This window comes from Cucurbita moschata, unplaced genomic scaffold, assembly GCF_002738365.1.
Source record: "Cucurbita moschata cultivar Rifu unplaced genomic scaffold, Cmos_1.0 Cmo_Scf00004, whole genome shotgun sequence".
Classification (NCBI taxonomy): Eukaryota; Viridiplantae; Streptophyta; class Magnoliopsida; order Cucurbitales; family Cucurbitaceae; genus Cucurbita; species Cucurbita moschata.
The window spans coordinates 2,358,581-2,373,993 of NW_019268520.1; the positions used below are offsets into that span (position 1 = coordinate 2,358,581).

Below are 15,413 nucleotides of genomic sequence, written 5' to 3' on the forward strand. Positions count from 1 at the left end.
AACCGCCCAACCCCACCGCTAACAGAGGATAATCATGTGTTTATAAGTAAGGATTATATCTCTATTGATATGAGACCGTTGTAAAAACCAAAAGCAAAACTATGAGAGTTTATGCTCGGACAATATGATACCCACCATTATAGAGAGTCGGGTTTCTAACAGAATCCAATATGAATTCAAAAGAAAGAATATACAAACCTGAAGGTTGGGTTTCCTTGAGGCCAGAAGATATTGGCAAAGCTTTGGACCTTTTCAGGTATGGTGGAGTCATCCACGCCCATGCTTTCAAAAAGTGGAGCCATTGGGTATTGTCCAACATAGCCATGGAAGGGCTTTTTAGAAACGTTTCTGAGCTTGGTTTGCAGGGGGAGGTCGAAAAGCTCTTCAAGTGCTTCGAACAGCCCCTTTCTAACCTCATCGGCCACTTTGTCAAAGGAGGCTTCGAAGCACCCAAATTCCTGGAGTGCTTCCTTCACCAGTGCTTTTGCCAACTCCCACTTGGGGCTGCCTGCTTCTAGGTTGGAGAAATCTATGTGGGGAAGCTTTAGAGAGGGTTCGCTATCCATTTCCCTTTGGTCAATGTGTTCTGTTGGAGAGGGTGTGGAAAAAATGGTTGGGTTTGTCCCCTTTTATACACCTCATTATTGCTACAATAATTACTTTTTTAATTAAGAAGATTAGGCAGCTTTTGTTGTCATAAGAAAATTAGGCAGCTTTTGTTATAAAAATGACATTTCACGGACATCCTACATCGATAGGAGAGAGGAACGAGTATCAGCGAGGATACTGAGCCTCAAAGGGAGGTATATTGTGAGACCATATTGATTGGAGAAGGGAACAAAACATTATTTATAAGAGTAATAGACATGTTTTTAAAAGTTCGAGAAATATGATAATATCTGCTATCATGGGCTTGGGCTATTGCATTTGAACTTCTCCTACCTAAAACTTTTGAACAATTCAAGTGTTTAATCTCATTCTCTTCTTTAGTTTTCATTCTCAGTGTTAATGTCGGTTTAGTAGGGTGTTTTCAACAAAAGTATTCTTTTCGATCTCTATGCATTTCACCATTCCATCGAAAATTTCCTTGACTTGTCTAGAATCGAATCTTGACTCTTAAAATTAGACTCAAATATCTTGATCATTGTCTTTCAAGAGTTTTACGGGAGTTCTTCAAGTTCTTCGTAGTTGAAATAATTTTTGTAAGTGATTAACAATTTAGGTTTGTGAAAACATATTTGTTCTTTGTAAATATCGCCCAAAGAGCTTTTCTATATTGCTTACTCGTCTTCAAATGATAGTGTGATCAAATGCGACAGAGTGGTCCAAAATCATGAATTAATTAAGTAATGTCACCGTGTGGTAATACGTCAATTCTTTCAATTTAATTATTAAAGATGTTTCACTAAAATACACATTATAATTACTATATATATATATATATATATATATGCACGTGGGTCCCCTTTAAATTTTAATTTTTTACATTATAAAGTTTATTAAATTTGTGGAGTTAGATTTCTCTAAAATAATTATTTCTTGTTTGTTTTTTTTTAACAAAAAAAAAAAATTTGAACTAATGAGTACTTTAAAGGGTTAATTCTCCGGATAGAACATCTCAATTATTATTTTCTAAAACCTCCGGATAGAAAAGAAAAAATTAAGTACATAATTATCTAATTATTCTTATACTAGGATTGAAACATATTAAATGATCTAAGTCATTAATATATAAATTTGAAATAATATTTATATGGTCTATATCTTGGGTGATTTTTTTCTACCCCTCCCTTTCCCTTTGCCATTTCCCACCTAAACCGTTAGGTGGGTCCCACGGGCCCATCTCCACGAGAAAAATGAGACATCCCTACTTATAACTTTGTACATCAATTTGATTATTCTACTATCATATTTGCTAACGGTTTGTCACATTATCTAGGTGGCCTTATATTGTGGTCCATAGAGTTGTTTTTTTAATTAGACTAATATAATTAAATAACAAAAACCTACATCATGGCTTCCAAATTATTGATGTATTTTATTATTTGGGGTTATTAGATGTAAATCATATTATTCAAGCTCTATTATTATAGGTAAATTGTGGACTATGCTATTTGCAGTAACATAAATCATAACAACCTCCTGAATTATTTCAAGAACTTTATTGTTAACTTTTTAATGTATTTCTTATATACTAATTTTGGGTTTAAAATATGATCTCTCCACACCATAATCATATCTATAAGATAAGATTATATACGATCGTCAAAATCTAGTTATATTTATATAAATGGCATCAATAATTTATTTAGATTTCACCAACTCCATTTTTTAATGATTTGAAAAACATGATTTGTTTTTATTATTCTCACGTATTTGTATATTTTTAATGGAGCAAAACCACTACTACTTTTATTATTAATTTTAAAATAGACTAAAATCTTAGAAAATATTTTATTTTAAAAATATCTTTGTAGTTAAATGTTCATAAAAAGGGCAACATGTTGATAATTTGTATCATAATCTTGAAGGGAACGGCAAAGAAGGAAAGAAAGAAACATATACATTACTAAGTTAAAAAAATTCTTTATGATTGAACTAACCGCCCAAGCCCACGCTAGCCGGTATTGTTCGTTTTGGTCCGTTACGTATTATCATCAGTCTTACAGTTTTAAAACACGTTTATTAGGGAGAAGTTTCCCTTGGGGACCAGTATCATCACTGACACACCGCCGGTGTATGGTTCTGATATCATTTGTAATCACATTAAAAAGTAGATAGTATAGTCATCAGTCTCACGATTTTTAAACATGTCTACTAGGGAGAGATTTCTCTATTCTGGTCCCATCATCTTTGTTGATACAGCGCTAGTATTTGACTTTAATATGATTGGTAACCGCTCAAACTCATCGTTAGTAGATATTGTCCCGTTATGAATCAATGTCAGCCTTACAATTTTAAAATACGTCTACTAGGGAGAGGTTTTACAACCTTAAAATCATAAGACTGACGGCGATATGTAATGAATTAAAGTAAGCAATATATCGCTTGTTGGGCTATTACCATCACTGAGACGTTATATTTTAAGTAGAAGTCTTTAGTTAATTTGGTTGCAGAGAAAATTGGTGTAAATTAAGAAAAAATAAATGGACATGAATTGCTTTTAAATTGATTATTTCCAAACTCAAACCTTAAAATATTGATTACACTAAAAATAAGAGGACTTTTTTATAAAAAATATGAAAAATTAAGGGTTTAATTATTAATGAAAATTTTAAATCGAGTAATAATTTTTGTCAATATACTACCTTGTAATTTTTTAATTATTTTTTTTAGAGTTTAGACATATTATTGGAAGTTAAAATCTTTTTTTCCTTTAATGTAAACAAAGCAAAGTATTCTAGAAAAATATTTAAAATTAAATTAAAAAATTTGTGGTCCATAATTTCTGCATTAAGATGTTGGTTTGGGCTATTAGAAATAATAATAATAATAATAATTCTTCCTGCTGGGTTGGTTGATAAAATAAATTTTTATATTTTATTAAATAATAATTTATCCCTTCCAATCATTGTTTGCAATAATTCATTAAACAACCAAAATATATATATATGCATATATAATATATATATATAATTCAATTCCCTCTTCTTTTCATTCTAATTCTTTTAGAAGTTTAACCCTATTTTTGAAAGATATAGTAGCAGTTTTCATTCCTAGATTAATAGTAAGATAGTTTTTTTTATAAAAGGTTAAAAATATTAATGTAACCATGTTAGATTTTTTTGACCTAAAGTTGCTACTGTATACCTAAAGTAACCGTTTTATACGAAAATAATCGTTGAAACATACTCATAAAAATATTGTTATAGACTTACCTATTTAATAAAATGTCTTTAAAACAAACCAATGGAAAAATTAAAATAGACATAAGTAAAAATAAAATAGAAATACGCTATAGTCTACGGAATTAAATACAATTATCATATACATGTGCCAGGGTCTTTAAAGTTGCATTGTCACCGTCAACCGTGCAGGAGAGCTTTGGTTTTACCTGAAAAAATAAAATAGCACGTGATTTGAGTATTTTTAAGAAATGTTCAATAAATGATTCAATATTGAAGTTAGATGCAAATACATACAATCATGAATGAGATCTATTATTTAAATTTGTATTCTCTTAGGTGACTATCCTAAGCAGGTCATTGGATATGTATTAACTATTCTACACATGGCTCATATTTGCAAATATGGACCCACTAGTCGGTTCGTACACCTCCTAGGCCCCTTTTCTTGTGGGACTAGCATTCTCTGGTGCTCTTTCCAGACATCCGATAGGAATAGTGACCGTTATAGTATTATGATAAACATAATAATCATTTTCCTTTTCGTAATGTACTCGTGCTTACCCATCGTAAATAGGGAAATTTTTCAATGCATGAGGTCCCAACATTTTTCATTTATTAATGCATTTAAATCAACTCCTTCCATTTTCCTATCTATCATATCATTTTATAACATAACCTTTAAAACATATATTAGGGTAACATATTTATTTTGTATCATTCCTATCATACATGGAATTATGTCACATCATGCACATAACATGTCCTTCAATACATCATATCATATCATATCTTATCTGCACGTAACATACGACAAGACTTAGGGGAAGTATGTTATATGAATGTGGGTTGTCTATGAATCGAGAAGATAGAAGAATATGAGGTGGAAAAATGGATTATTATAAAGTAGTGAACCATTTTCATCTACACTATTTGGCAAACCGTAAGAGCTCTTTCCCGTGGAGGCTTCTACAATAATAATAATTAATTTTATAAGAAAATATAAAAATAATGAGAGAAAGCTGAACTTGCATACCTGATGATGCCTATAGTTGATGGACGACAAGTTTTTCTTCTCTTCAACGTCAAAGTCTAATGTCTTTGCAAGGAATACTAGAAATTTTTGGCCAATCTTCTCCTTTTTCTTCCTTGCACCTCTCTATCATTTTGGGCTACCCAAAATTCTCAAAAATGACAAAGATTTGAGGAGGTGAATCTCTTCCGGTAATGAACTGAGGTTTGGACAGTTGTAAATGGATAGTTGTGAGAGTGATGTGAGGTCGCCTATCCATTCTGGTAGGGTTATTAAATTTGGACATGAGCTTATGCGAAGGTCTCCAAGAGTCGTCACATGTTGAATCCCATTAGGCAAACAATCCAACTTGGGAATTCCTAAAATCCATAAAAGGTAGAGACTTCGAAACTCTTTCCATAGTACATCATTACTAGGATGTTGTGCAAAAGCAGAAGACATGTTTAAGCTTTGGCAATCTTTTATTTGAAGAAGTTCGAGATTTGTGAAATGATAGAATAACTCTTTTGGCAGAAACTCAAGATCATCAATCTTACTAAGGTGAAAATAAGACACTTTAGTCTGATTAGAAGAACACTCTTCAACACAATAATTGACGATCCTTTCAATTACCACATTAAGTAGTTGTGAACTAATTGCACTCAGATGCAGTGATTTCAAAGGTGCTTGCCAAGGAATTGAAGCTAAATGAGGACAACCATCGATCTCACGTTCATAAAGGCAAGACATTGTTATAGGAAATGATGCAATGTTTGGAGAAGCTTCCGATGAATTTTCACTCTTCCACCATCCTTTTAAATTGTGCAGGCCTACAATGCTTAATTTCTCAAGGGATGGAAAAAATATTGACGAAGAATGATATTCATTGTTGTCAATGTAATCAATATTGGGTAATGATTTAAGACCCAAATACTTTAGAAAAGGAAATTGATTAAATTGCGGGAGAGCTTGCAATTTGAAGCAATCTGAAAGCTTTATGCTGACCAAGTTAAAAAGGGTATTAGAGGATAGCCAATCACATAGTCTGACATTTCGATATCCACATATGTGTATCCTTCGAACGTTTGAATGTGGTTGTAAGCATTTCAAAACCTCTTTGCACTCGTTGTCCAAGAAATTATTCATATGCTGATCCTCGGAATATGTCCAAACTAACTTTAACTTTTGAACACCCAACTTCAATCCCAAGTTAAAAGAATTCTTTTCCAAATCATCAGTTGTACAAACTTCCAAACCTTTAACAGTTAACGAGCCCTTCAAGTTATTCAGTCTATTCAACTCGCTTAAATCACAACCAATATCTTTCTTTAGTACAAACAAATTCATTGTTTGAAGTCTAGTAAGCTCACCTAGTCCTTTAGGCAGATGAGTCAAAGCATTGCAACCATGTAAATCAAGATGCTTAAGGTTGACACATTTTTTAATATCTTTCGGCAATTCTCTTAATAAAGAACAATGTCGAAGGATAAGTGTTTCCAAATTGTGCAATGCAGCAATAGAATCTGGTAGGAACTTTATCTTCCGATTTCTAATAAGGCTTAGATACCTCAGCTTTATCCAATTTTTTGCATCTTTCGGTAACTCTTGTAGACACTCACACTCATCAAGGATAAGTGTTTCCAAATTGTATAATTTAGTTATGGAATTCGGAAGAAACAGATGTTCATATAGACAGATCTTCAGATATCTTAAATGTTTCAACTTGCCAATAGATTTCGGCAATGCTTTGAAAGTACCTGGAAAGCTCAAATCCAAACTCAACGTCCTTAATCGCAAAAACATTGAAGGGATTGGGTTAAGGACATTTTGGCCCTCCATACCTGGAGCATCAATAATTAATGTTCTTAAATTTTTTGCCGCTAACAATGATTGTAGGGACTTCAAGTTTGTACCAAACTGACCGCAAATATTGATGTGTCGGGTACTTTCAACGATGACTTTATTTTTTTCATCCGTAGAAATATATTCCTTATCTACTCTTGAACAAGCAAGATCATGCATCAAGTCATGCATCTTAAACTGTATTATATCACCCATTTCATTTCTCGTGACGTCTTGAAAGAATGACTTTGATAATAATTCTTTGAAATAATCTTCACCAATATTATTTGATTGAACGAAACCTTGCGCCACCCATTGCTTTATCACTTCATCCTTTGGAATATTATAATCTTTAGGAAATAAAGCACAATATAAAAAACATTGCTTCAAACTAGTTTGGAGATGGCGATAACTGAGCTCCAATATTGATAGCAAGAATTGTGTCTCTTTTGTTTGCTCCAAAACTCGGGAAAGCTCCATTTCCTTGAAATCCAACCAAAGATGATGGTCTGGTCCCTTGGCATATAAAAGACGTCCTATCGTTCTTATTGCAAGAGGAAGGCCTTTTAACTTTACCACAATCTCCTTCCCAATTTCGATTAGATCTGAATTTTCAAGTTCTTTTTCTAATCCTTCTCCTCCAAAAGCCATTTTTTTGAACAATAGCCAAGCGTTTTTGTCATTCAATCCTCTTAAAGTATAACATGGATTTGCATCAAAAGTATTTGCAACTCGTTCATGACGTGTTGTGATCAAAATTCTGCTACCTGATGCACCACCCGTTAATAAACTTTTGAGAGCAACCCATTTACGGTATTCTTCATTCCACACATCATCCATGACGAGTAAGAACTTTTTCCCATCAATATGCTTCCGAAGTTCACTTTGCAACAATTCCAGTTGAAGATTTTCAGGTTTCTTTCTTGTTACAGACTCTATAATCTTTTCAACAATAATTTTCACAACAAACTCTTCGGAAATACACACCCATAGTTTCATCTCAAAATGTTTCGTGGTGCTTTCATCATTGTAGACAGATTGAGCAACCGAAGTCTTACCTAATCCTCCCATTCCAATTATGGCAACCACAGCAATATTTTCCTTTGTATTAGGATTTGTATTTAAGAGAAGATCTATAATTGCTTCCTTGTCGTCATCCCTTCCCACCACTTCATCATCACATATAGAAGAGGAAGTCTCTCGACTCTTTCTCAACTCATTATCTCGAGTATTTACTATAAGCTCAGAGAAATAGAATTTATTTTTATCATCATCAATATCTTTCAGTTTCTCTCTAATGTCTTTAATTTTGTGACTCATTTTATATCGGAATGCAATCTGATGAGGTATAGAGAAAATTTCACGTACCTCTTTAGTCCATCTTTTACCTTCGGCCATAACTTGCCGCCTCAAGGTTTCATAACCTAACTCGTCAATCAAGTCATCCACATCGTAGAAAGCCTCTTTGACCCTTAAAATCCAATTCTTCACTTGATCGCTGTTGGATTGTTGCTTCTCTACATCATGAAGCACAGCTTTCATGGCTGAAATAGTATGTTTGAGCTTGTCAAGCTCATCATAAACCCCCCAAAGCAATTGAATCTCTGTGATAGCAAGAGAACCCAATTTAGTTACAAGGGATGTCCCAACATCGAATAGGATTGATTCCGCCATTTCAATGGTTCCAACAAGTTCCAATGAAATTTCTTCTTCTTCTTCTCATACTTATTGAAGGTGTAAGAGCTTGAGGCACCCATAAATGTCTCTAATACTCTGAACCAATCCAAAATCTTTACAAAGTTATTCGTATTCTTCAAAATCTCAAATGCATTTTTATGTTTCATTACTTTTTTGACAATAACAAAAGATGATTATTCTACGTTTTTTAACTTTTACCCCATTTAAAAAACGTTTATAAATTAAAGTGCTTTTTAAAAGTTTATTACAAAATGAGCCCAGAAAGTGGGATACAGAAATATACAAACGACAACTCTTAACGGTGTCATAGAACTGACGCTTTTTGGATATTTCTCTTATATGACCGCACAACTCCCAAACGCTCCTCTATCTCGATCAACATTCATCAGTCATAGGTTATGAAAGTAGTATATGATGAGTATAAACATGGTCAATAAACAACCTATTTGTAGGTTGTAATCGTATCCTTGACCTAATAAGTTATCATGGATTTTTTCATCGAGCCCTAGAAAATTTGGTTTTAGAGTGTACAACAATTTGAGCTTGTAGAGAGATGTCAAAGTTTCAATCGATTCTCTCCTCTCCTAATCACAAACTCAATCGGCCTATATTCCACCAACTTTTGTGGCTATAGCATTTATTTTTTTCAATCACTTCCAATTAACAATTTTGGAATTAGATTCTCTACCAACCACTTTAAGAAAAAAAGAAAAAAGGAAAATTCTATATATGTGGCTTCAAATTTACAGGTGATTTTTTTTTTTTTTATTAAAAACAAACATGATTTCCACAGCCCGGATACGGGCCTGGAATTTCTCAACAGAAACTTTCCAATTGATATCAATTTGTATGGTATAAACTAAATTTTATATAGATTAAATTCATTTAATGACACCTAATGAGTTCGTTTTAATGTTACAGTTGACAGTTCCTAAATATTTTTGAAACGTAGTACTCATAGTAAATATTTATTTTTTTAATTCTAGGTGTTTTTGAAGTTTTTTTTATAAAGAATTAAAGGTATTGATGAATCATTTGAAAATTAATAATTTCGAAAGTTTAAGGGAATTTTTTAAATAAAGTATTAACCGTTTTTATCAAGAAAGTTTTTTTTAGAAGTTGGTATTAATGAAAATTTTGAAAGTTAAATATTTAAATATTTTATAAATAGATAGTTTCTTTTGGACGTTCCACTATTAAGTTTTTCCTCCCAAGAAATTCTATTTAAGTATTCTACAAAACTATAATATTCAACCGTGATTAAACTTGGGCTTTTCTTGGTTTTCTTCGAGCCCAAAAGCCCAAATTCGGATACGAAAAAAGAATATTTAGATTTGAACCTGGAAATGATTGTCAGATCTCGGTTGCCAATTCTACTCCAGATCAATGACCAAAAACTATGATCAATGACTGGAGGCCAACAACTAAAATCATTGGACATTGTATTTTACAATACTTTTGATTCATCTTCTATTTGTATTTTGATTTTATATTTTGCTTTCAAATTTTAAGAGTTCTTTCAGAACATTTGACGAGTTAATTATGAAATGTGGAGCTCTATTTTGTGTTCATTTATATAACAATATGAAAAAAAAAAAAACCACGAAAACTATTTATAGATCTAATATCGAAAGCTTTGAATGTGAGCCATAAAAAAAGGATTAAAGTATTTATTGAGATAGTTGAACGGATTAAACTTGATCTTCTGAGATGATTTCAAGAAAATAATAGATAAAATGACTTTGCACACGTGATAATGTCCTACAGCTGATGGACAAACAACTTTTTCTTCTCTTCAATGTCTCAAAGTTATGAAATATCTACGTAACGAATATGAGAATTTTTTTGCCAATCTTCTCCGTCTTTTTCCTTGTACCTCTCTATCAATTTGGGGCTATCTCGAATTCTCAATAATTCTAAAGAGCGGAGGTGGTGAATTCCTTCCGGCAATGAACTGAGCTTTGGACAACGATAGATCATTAGGTTTGAGAGTGTTGTGAGTTCGCCTATCCATTCTGGTAGAGTTATTGAATTTGGGCATGCACCTATGTAAATATCTTGAAGAGTTGTCACATGTCGCATCCCATTAGGCAAATACTCCAACTTGAGAATTCTACAAAAACGTAAAGACTGAAGACTTCGAAACTCTTTCCATAGTACATCATTAATAAAATGTTGTACAAGAGAAGAAGACATTTGTAAGCTTTTGCAATCTTCTATTACAAGATGCCAAAGATTTGTGAAACGATAGAATAACTCTTTTGGTAGAAACTCAAGATCATCAATTTCACTAAGGTAAACAAAAGATAAGTGTTCAACACACTGATTGACAATTCCTTTCAATTACCACAGTAAGTAGTTGTGAACTAATTTCACTCAAATTGAGTGAGTGGTGCATGCCAAGGAATTAAAACCAAATGAGGACAAACATCTACCACAAGTTCACAAAGGCAACACATTGTTATAGGAAATTGTTTGGAGAAGCTTTCCAATAAAGTTTCACTCTTCCACCCTCCTTTTAAATTGTGCATGTCTTCGATGCTAATTTCTCAAGAGATGGAAAAAACAGTGATGAAGAAGGATATTCATTGTTATCAATGTAATCAAGGTTGGGTAATGATTGAAGATCCAAATACTTGAGACAAGCAAATTGATCAAATTGTGGGAGAGCTTGTAATTTGAAGTAATGTGAAAGCTTTATGCTGACTAAGTTAAAAAGGGTATTAGAAGATAGCTAATTACATAGTCTGACTTCTCGATATCCTCATATGTGTATCTTTCGAACATCTGAATGTGATTGTAAGCATTTTAAAACTCCTTTGCACTCATTGTTCAAGACAATATTCGTATGCGGGTCTTTGGAATAGTTCCAAACTAACTTTAACTTTTGAACACCCAACTTCAATTGTAAGTTAAAAGAACTTAGAGTGTCATTAGTATTAGAAGATGGCTGGGAGTTAAAAGAATTTAAATACATGGTTTATATAGTTTAAATCTATTTTAAGAAAAAATTAAATAATACCTTTACACGACAAATTCCTTTTTTAAAATTTTATTCATCAATAATTTTTAAACGACAAAATTGAAGGGCATAAAACACAAAAATCCAAGCTTTTGAAGATATCAAACATAAGACACTAAATACACATATTTAGTCCAAATACCAAAAGACGAAAATAATTGTTGAGTTAACCAACTTGTGATAAATTATTTGAAGCACCACAATACGTTTTGAGGGCAGATTGAGCTCTTTGCCCAGCTTCCGTGTAGTAGAACTGAAGGAACTCAACATGATCAAATGGGTTGAACAGCAAAGGATGTTCTTCATCCACCAGCTCCTTTGGTGCCTTTATCACATACCCTGCTTTTGGTATTGAGAATAGCCCAGCTGAGTACCTTGCTTTCTCCCCACTCATCACCACTCTATGATATGGAGAATACAATCTTCCGTTCGTCCACGCCTGCATTAACGATCCATCGATCGATCAACTATCGATCTAACTCGAACAGAAAACTGAAAACAAAATTGTATCGTTACTCACGTGGAAGGAATCTCCGATCATGACTACGAAGGAATTCGGGGACGGTTGGAAGCTAATCCATTTCCCATCTTTGGTCTGAACCTGCAAACCCTCAACATGGTTTTGATATAAAATGGTTACGATGTTCTTATCGGTGTGGGAATGAAGGCCAAGCTGTGTGTCATTGCTTTCAGGGCCTTTGTATTTCATCACTCTAAGAAGATAGTTTGTTGAGTCCAAATGTTCCTCCATGTATTTTTCAACTCCCAAGCTCTCTACAACCATCCTCCTCACCATTTTGTCTAGTTCTGATAATTGTTGTGAATATGATTCGATAACTTTGCTGCCAAAAATCCAAAATTTAAACAAGAAACAATAAGAACATTACTTCAATCTCTCACCGAATTTGTTGAGGATTATTGGGAGAGAGTCCTACGGTAATATTCCAAGCCCCCCGCTACCATATATTGTCCTCTTTGACTTGGAGAGGTTTCCACACCCTTATAAAAGATGTTTGGTTCTCCTCTCGATCAATGTGGGATCTTACAATCCACCCATTTGGGGCCCATCGTACTCACTGACACTTGTTCCTTTTTTCAATCGATGTGGGACCCTCTGATCCATTCCCTTCGAGGCCAGCGTCCTTGCTGGCACACCACCTCGTGTCCACCCCCTTCGGAGCTCAGCCTCCTCGCTGGCATATTGCTTAGTGTCTGGCTCTAATACCATTTGTAACAGTCTAAGCCCACCGCTAGAAGATATTATCCTCTTTGGATTTTCTCTTTCGGACTTCCCCTCAAGATTTTTAAAACGCGTATGCTAGAGAGAGGTTTCCACACACTTATAAAGTGTGTTTCGTTCTCCTCCTCAACTGATGTGGGATCTTATAATCCACCTCCCTTTAGGGTTCAGCGTCCTCGCTGGCACTTGTTCCCTTCTTTAATCATTGTGGGACCCTCCAATCCACCTCCTTCGTGACCAGTGTCCTTGTTGGCACACCGCCTTGTGTCCACCCCTTTTCGGAGCTCAGCCTCTTCAATTGATGTAGGACCCTCCAATCCACCTCCCTTCGAGGCCAACATCCTTGCTAGCACACTCCCCGTGTCCACCCCCTTTCGGGACTCAGCCTCCTCGTTGGCACATCGTCTAGTGTCTTGCTCTGATACCATTTGTAACCGCCCAACCCCACCGCTAACAGAGGATAATCATGTGTTTATAAGTAAGGATTATATCTCTATTGATATGAGACCGTTGTAAAAACCAAAAGCAAAACTATGAGAGTTTATGCTTGGACAATATGATACCCACCATTATAGGGAGTCGGGTTTCTAACAGAATCCAATATGAATTCAAAAGAAAGAATATACAAACCTGAAGGTTGGGTTTCCTTGAGACCAGAAGATATTGGCAAAGCTTTGGACCTTTTCAGGTATGGTGGAGTCATCCACGCCCATGCTTTCAAAAAGTGGAGCCATTGGGTATTGTCCAACATAGCCATGGAAGGGCTTTTTAGAAACGTTTCTGAGCTTGGTTTGCAGGGGGAGGTCGAAAAGCTATTCAAGTGCTTCGAACAGCCCCTTTCTAACCTCATCGGCCACTTTGTCAAAGGAGGCTTCGAAGCACCCAAATTCCTGGAGTGCTTCCTTCACCAGTGCTTTTGCCAACTCCCACTTGGGGCTGCCTGCTTCTAGGTTGGAGAAATCTATGTGGGGAAGCTTTAGAGAGGGTTCGCTATCCATTTCCCTTTGGTCAATGTGTTCTGTTGGAGAGGGTGTGGAAAAAATGGTTGGGTTTGTCCCCTTTTATACACCTCATTATTGCTACAATAATTACTTTTTTAATTAAGAAGATTAGGGAGCTTTTGTTATAAAAATGACATTTCACGGGACATCCCACATCAATAGGAGAGAGGAACGAGTGTCAGCAAGGATGCTGAGCTTCAAATAGAGGTATATTGTGAGATCCATATCGATTGGAGAAGGGAACGAAACATTTTTTATAAGAGTGATAGACATGATTTTAAAACTTCGAGAAGTATGAAAGGAAAAGCACAAATATCATAATATCTGCTATCGATGGGCTTGGGCTATTGCATTTCAACTTCTCCTACCTAAAACTTTCGAACAATTCAAATGTTTAATCTCATTCTCTTCCTTAGTTTTCATCTCTCGGTGTTAATGCCAGTTTAGTAGGATGTTTTCGACAAAGTGTTATTTTCGATCTCTATGCATTTCATCACTCCACAAAAAATTCCTCGACGTGTCTAGAAACAGGTTCTAACTCCTCGAATATCTTTGATCATTGGTCTTTCGAGAGTTTTACCGGAGTTCTTCAAGTTTTTAGTGGTTGAAATATAAATATATATATATATATATATATATATATATTTTGTAAGTGTTTAACCATTTATGTTTTGGAAACATCTTTGTTCTTTGCAAATATCACCGAAAGAATTTCTCTAAATTGCTCACTCGTTTCTTTCTCTAAATTGCTCACTCGTCTTCAAATGATAGTGATCAAATGCGACAGTGTGGTCCAAAGTCATGAATTAATTAAGTAATGATACGGTAATACGTCAATTCTTTCAATTTAACTATTAAAGTTGTTTCACTAAAATACACATTATTATTACTGTATATATATATACATGCATGCATGTGGTACCTTTAAATTTTAATTTTAAAGAAAATATTAACTACCAAATTATCTAATTATTCTTATAATATGGTTGAAACATATTAAATGATCAAGTCATTAAAATATAAATTTTAAATTAATATTTATATTGTCTCAACGTCGGGTAAGCTTACGAAGATTTTTTTCTACCACTCCCTTTCCCATTTCCCACCTAAACCATTAGGTGAGTCCCACGGGCCCATCTCTACGAGACAAACCTACTTATAACTCCATACATAAATGTGATTATTCTAAGTTTAACACATAAGGTTTCTACGTCATATTTGCTAACATTTTGTCACATTATCTAGTTGGCCTTATATTGTGACCGATAGAGTTCTTTTTTAATTAAAATAATATAATTAAATAAGAAAAACGTACATAGCCTCCAAATTATTGATGTATTTTATTACTTGGTGATAAGATAAGGAATCAACTACAAGGGGAATAAGATTCGGATTACCTTGTTGATCGAATATCTCAAGCAAAGAACACTTTGTTTGAGATTCGAATCACTCCAGAAGCAAGATCGATCATGTCTAGCTTCAATGATTCTTGTTGATCAAATATCTCAAGACAAGAACTGATACGATAAGGAATTACTACAAGGGGAGTAAGATTCGGATTACCTTGTCGATCGAATATCTCAAGTCAAGAACACTTGATTGAGATTCGAATCACTCCACAAGCAAGATCGATCATGTCTAGCTTGAATGATTCTTGTTGATCAAATATCTCAACACAAGAACACTTGTTTGAGATTCGAATCACTCCACAAGCAAGATTGATCATGTCGAGCTTGAATGATTCTACATGCAA

The 15,413-nt window shown here is 34.1% G+C and overlaps 2 protein-coding genes and 1 pseudogene across 2 annotated transcripts in view; all 3 read right to left on the bottom strand.

Moving 5' to 3' along the window:
* Window positions 1-622, bottom strand: part of LOC111441851 (probable 2-oxoglutarate-dependent dioxygenase AOP1) — a 1,679-nt gene extending 1,057 nt beyond the window's left edge. The window contains exon 1 of the mRNA XM_023079009.1: window positions 199-622. Within this exon, the coding sequence (XP_022934777.1) occupies window positions 199-566 (368 nt within the window). The 5' untranslated portion in view covers window positions 567-622. The remainder of the gene's footprint in view (window positions 1-198) is intronic.
* Window positions 1-13,703, bottom strand: part of LOC111441852 — a 14,754-nt pseudogene extending 1,051 nt beyond the window's left edge.
* Window positions 7,676-15,413, bottom strand: part of LOC111441854 (putative disease resistance protein RGA4) — a 14,854-nt gene continuing 7,116 nt past the window's right edge. Inside the window, exon 2 of the mRNA XM_023079012.1 lies at window positions 7,676-7,710. Within this exon, the coding sequence (XP_022934780.1) occupies window positions 7,709-7,710 (2 nt within the window). The 3' untranslated portion in view covers window positions 7,676-7,708. The remainder of the gene's footprint in view (window positions 7,711-15,413) is intronic.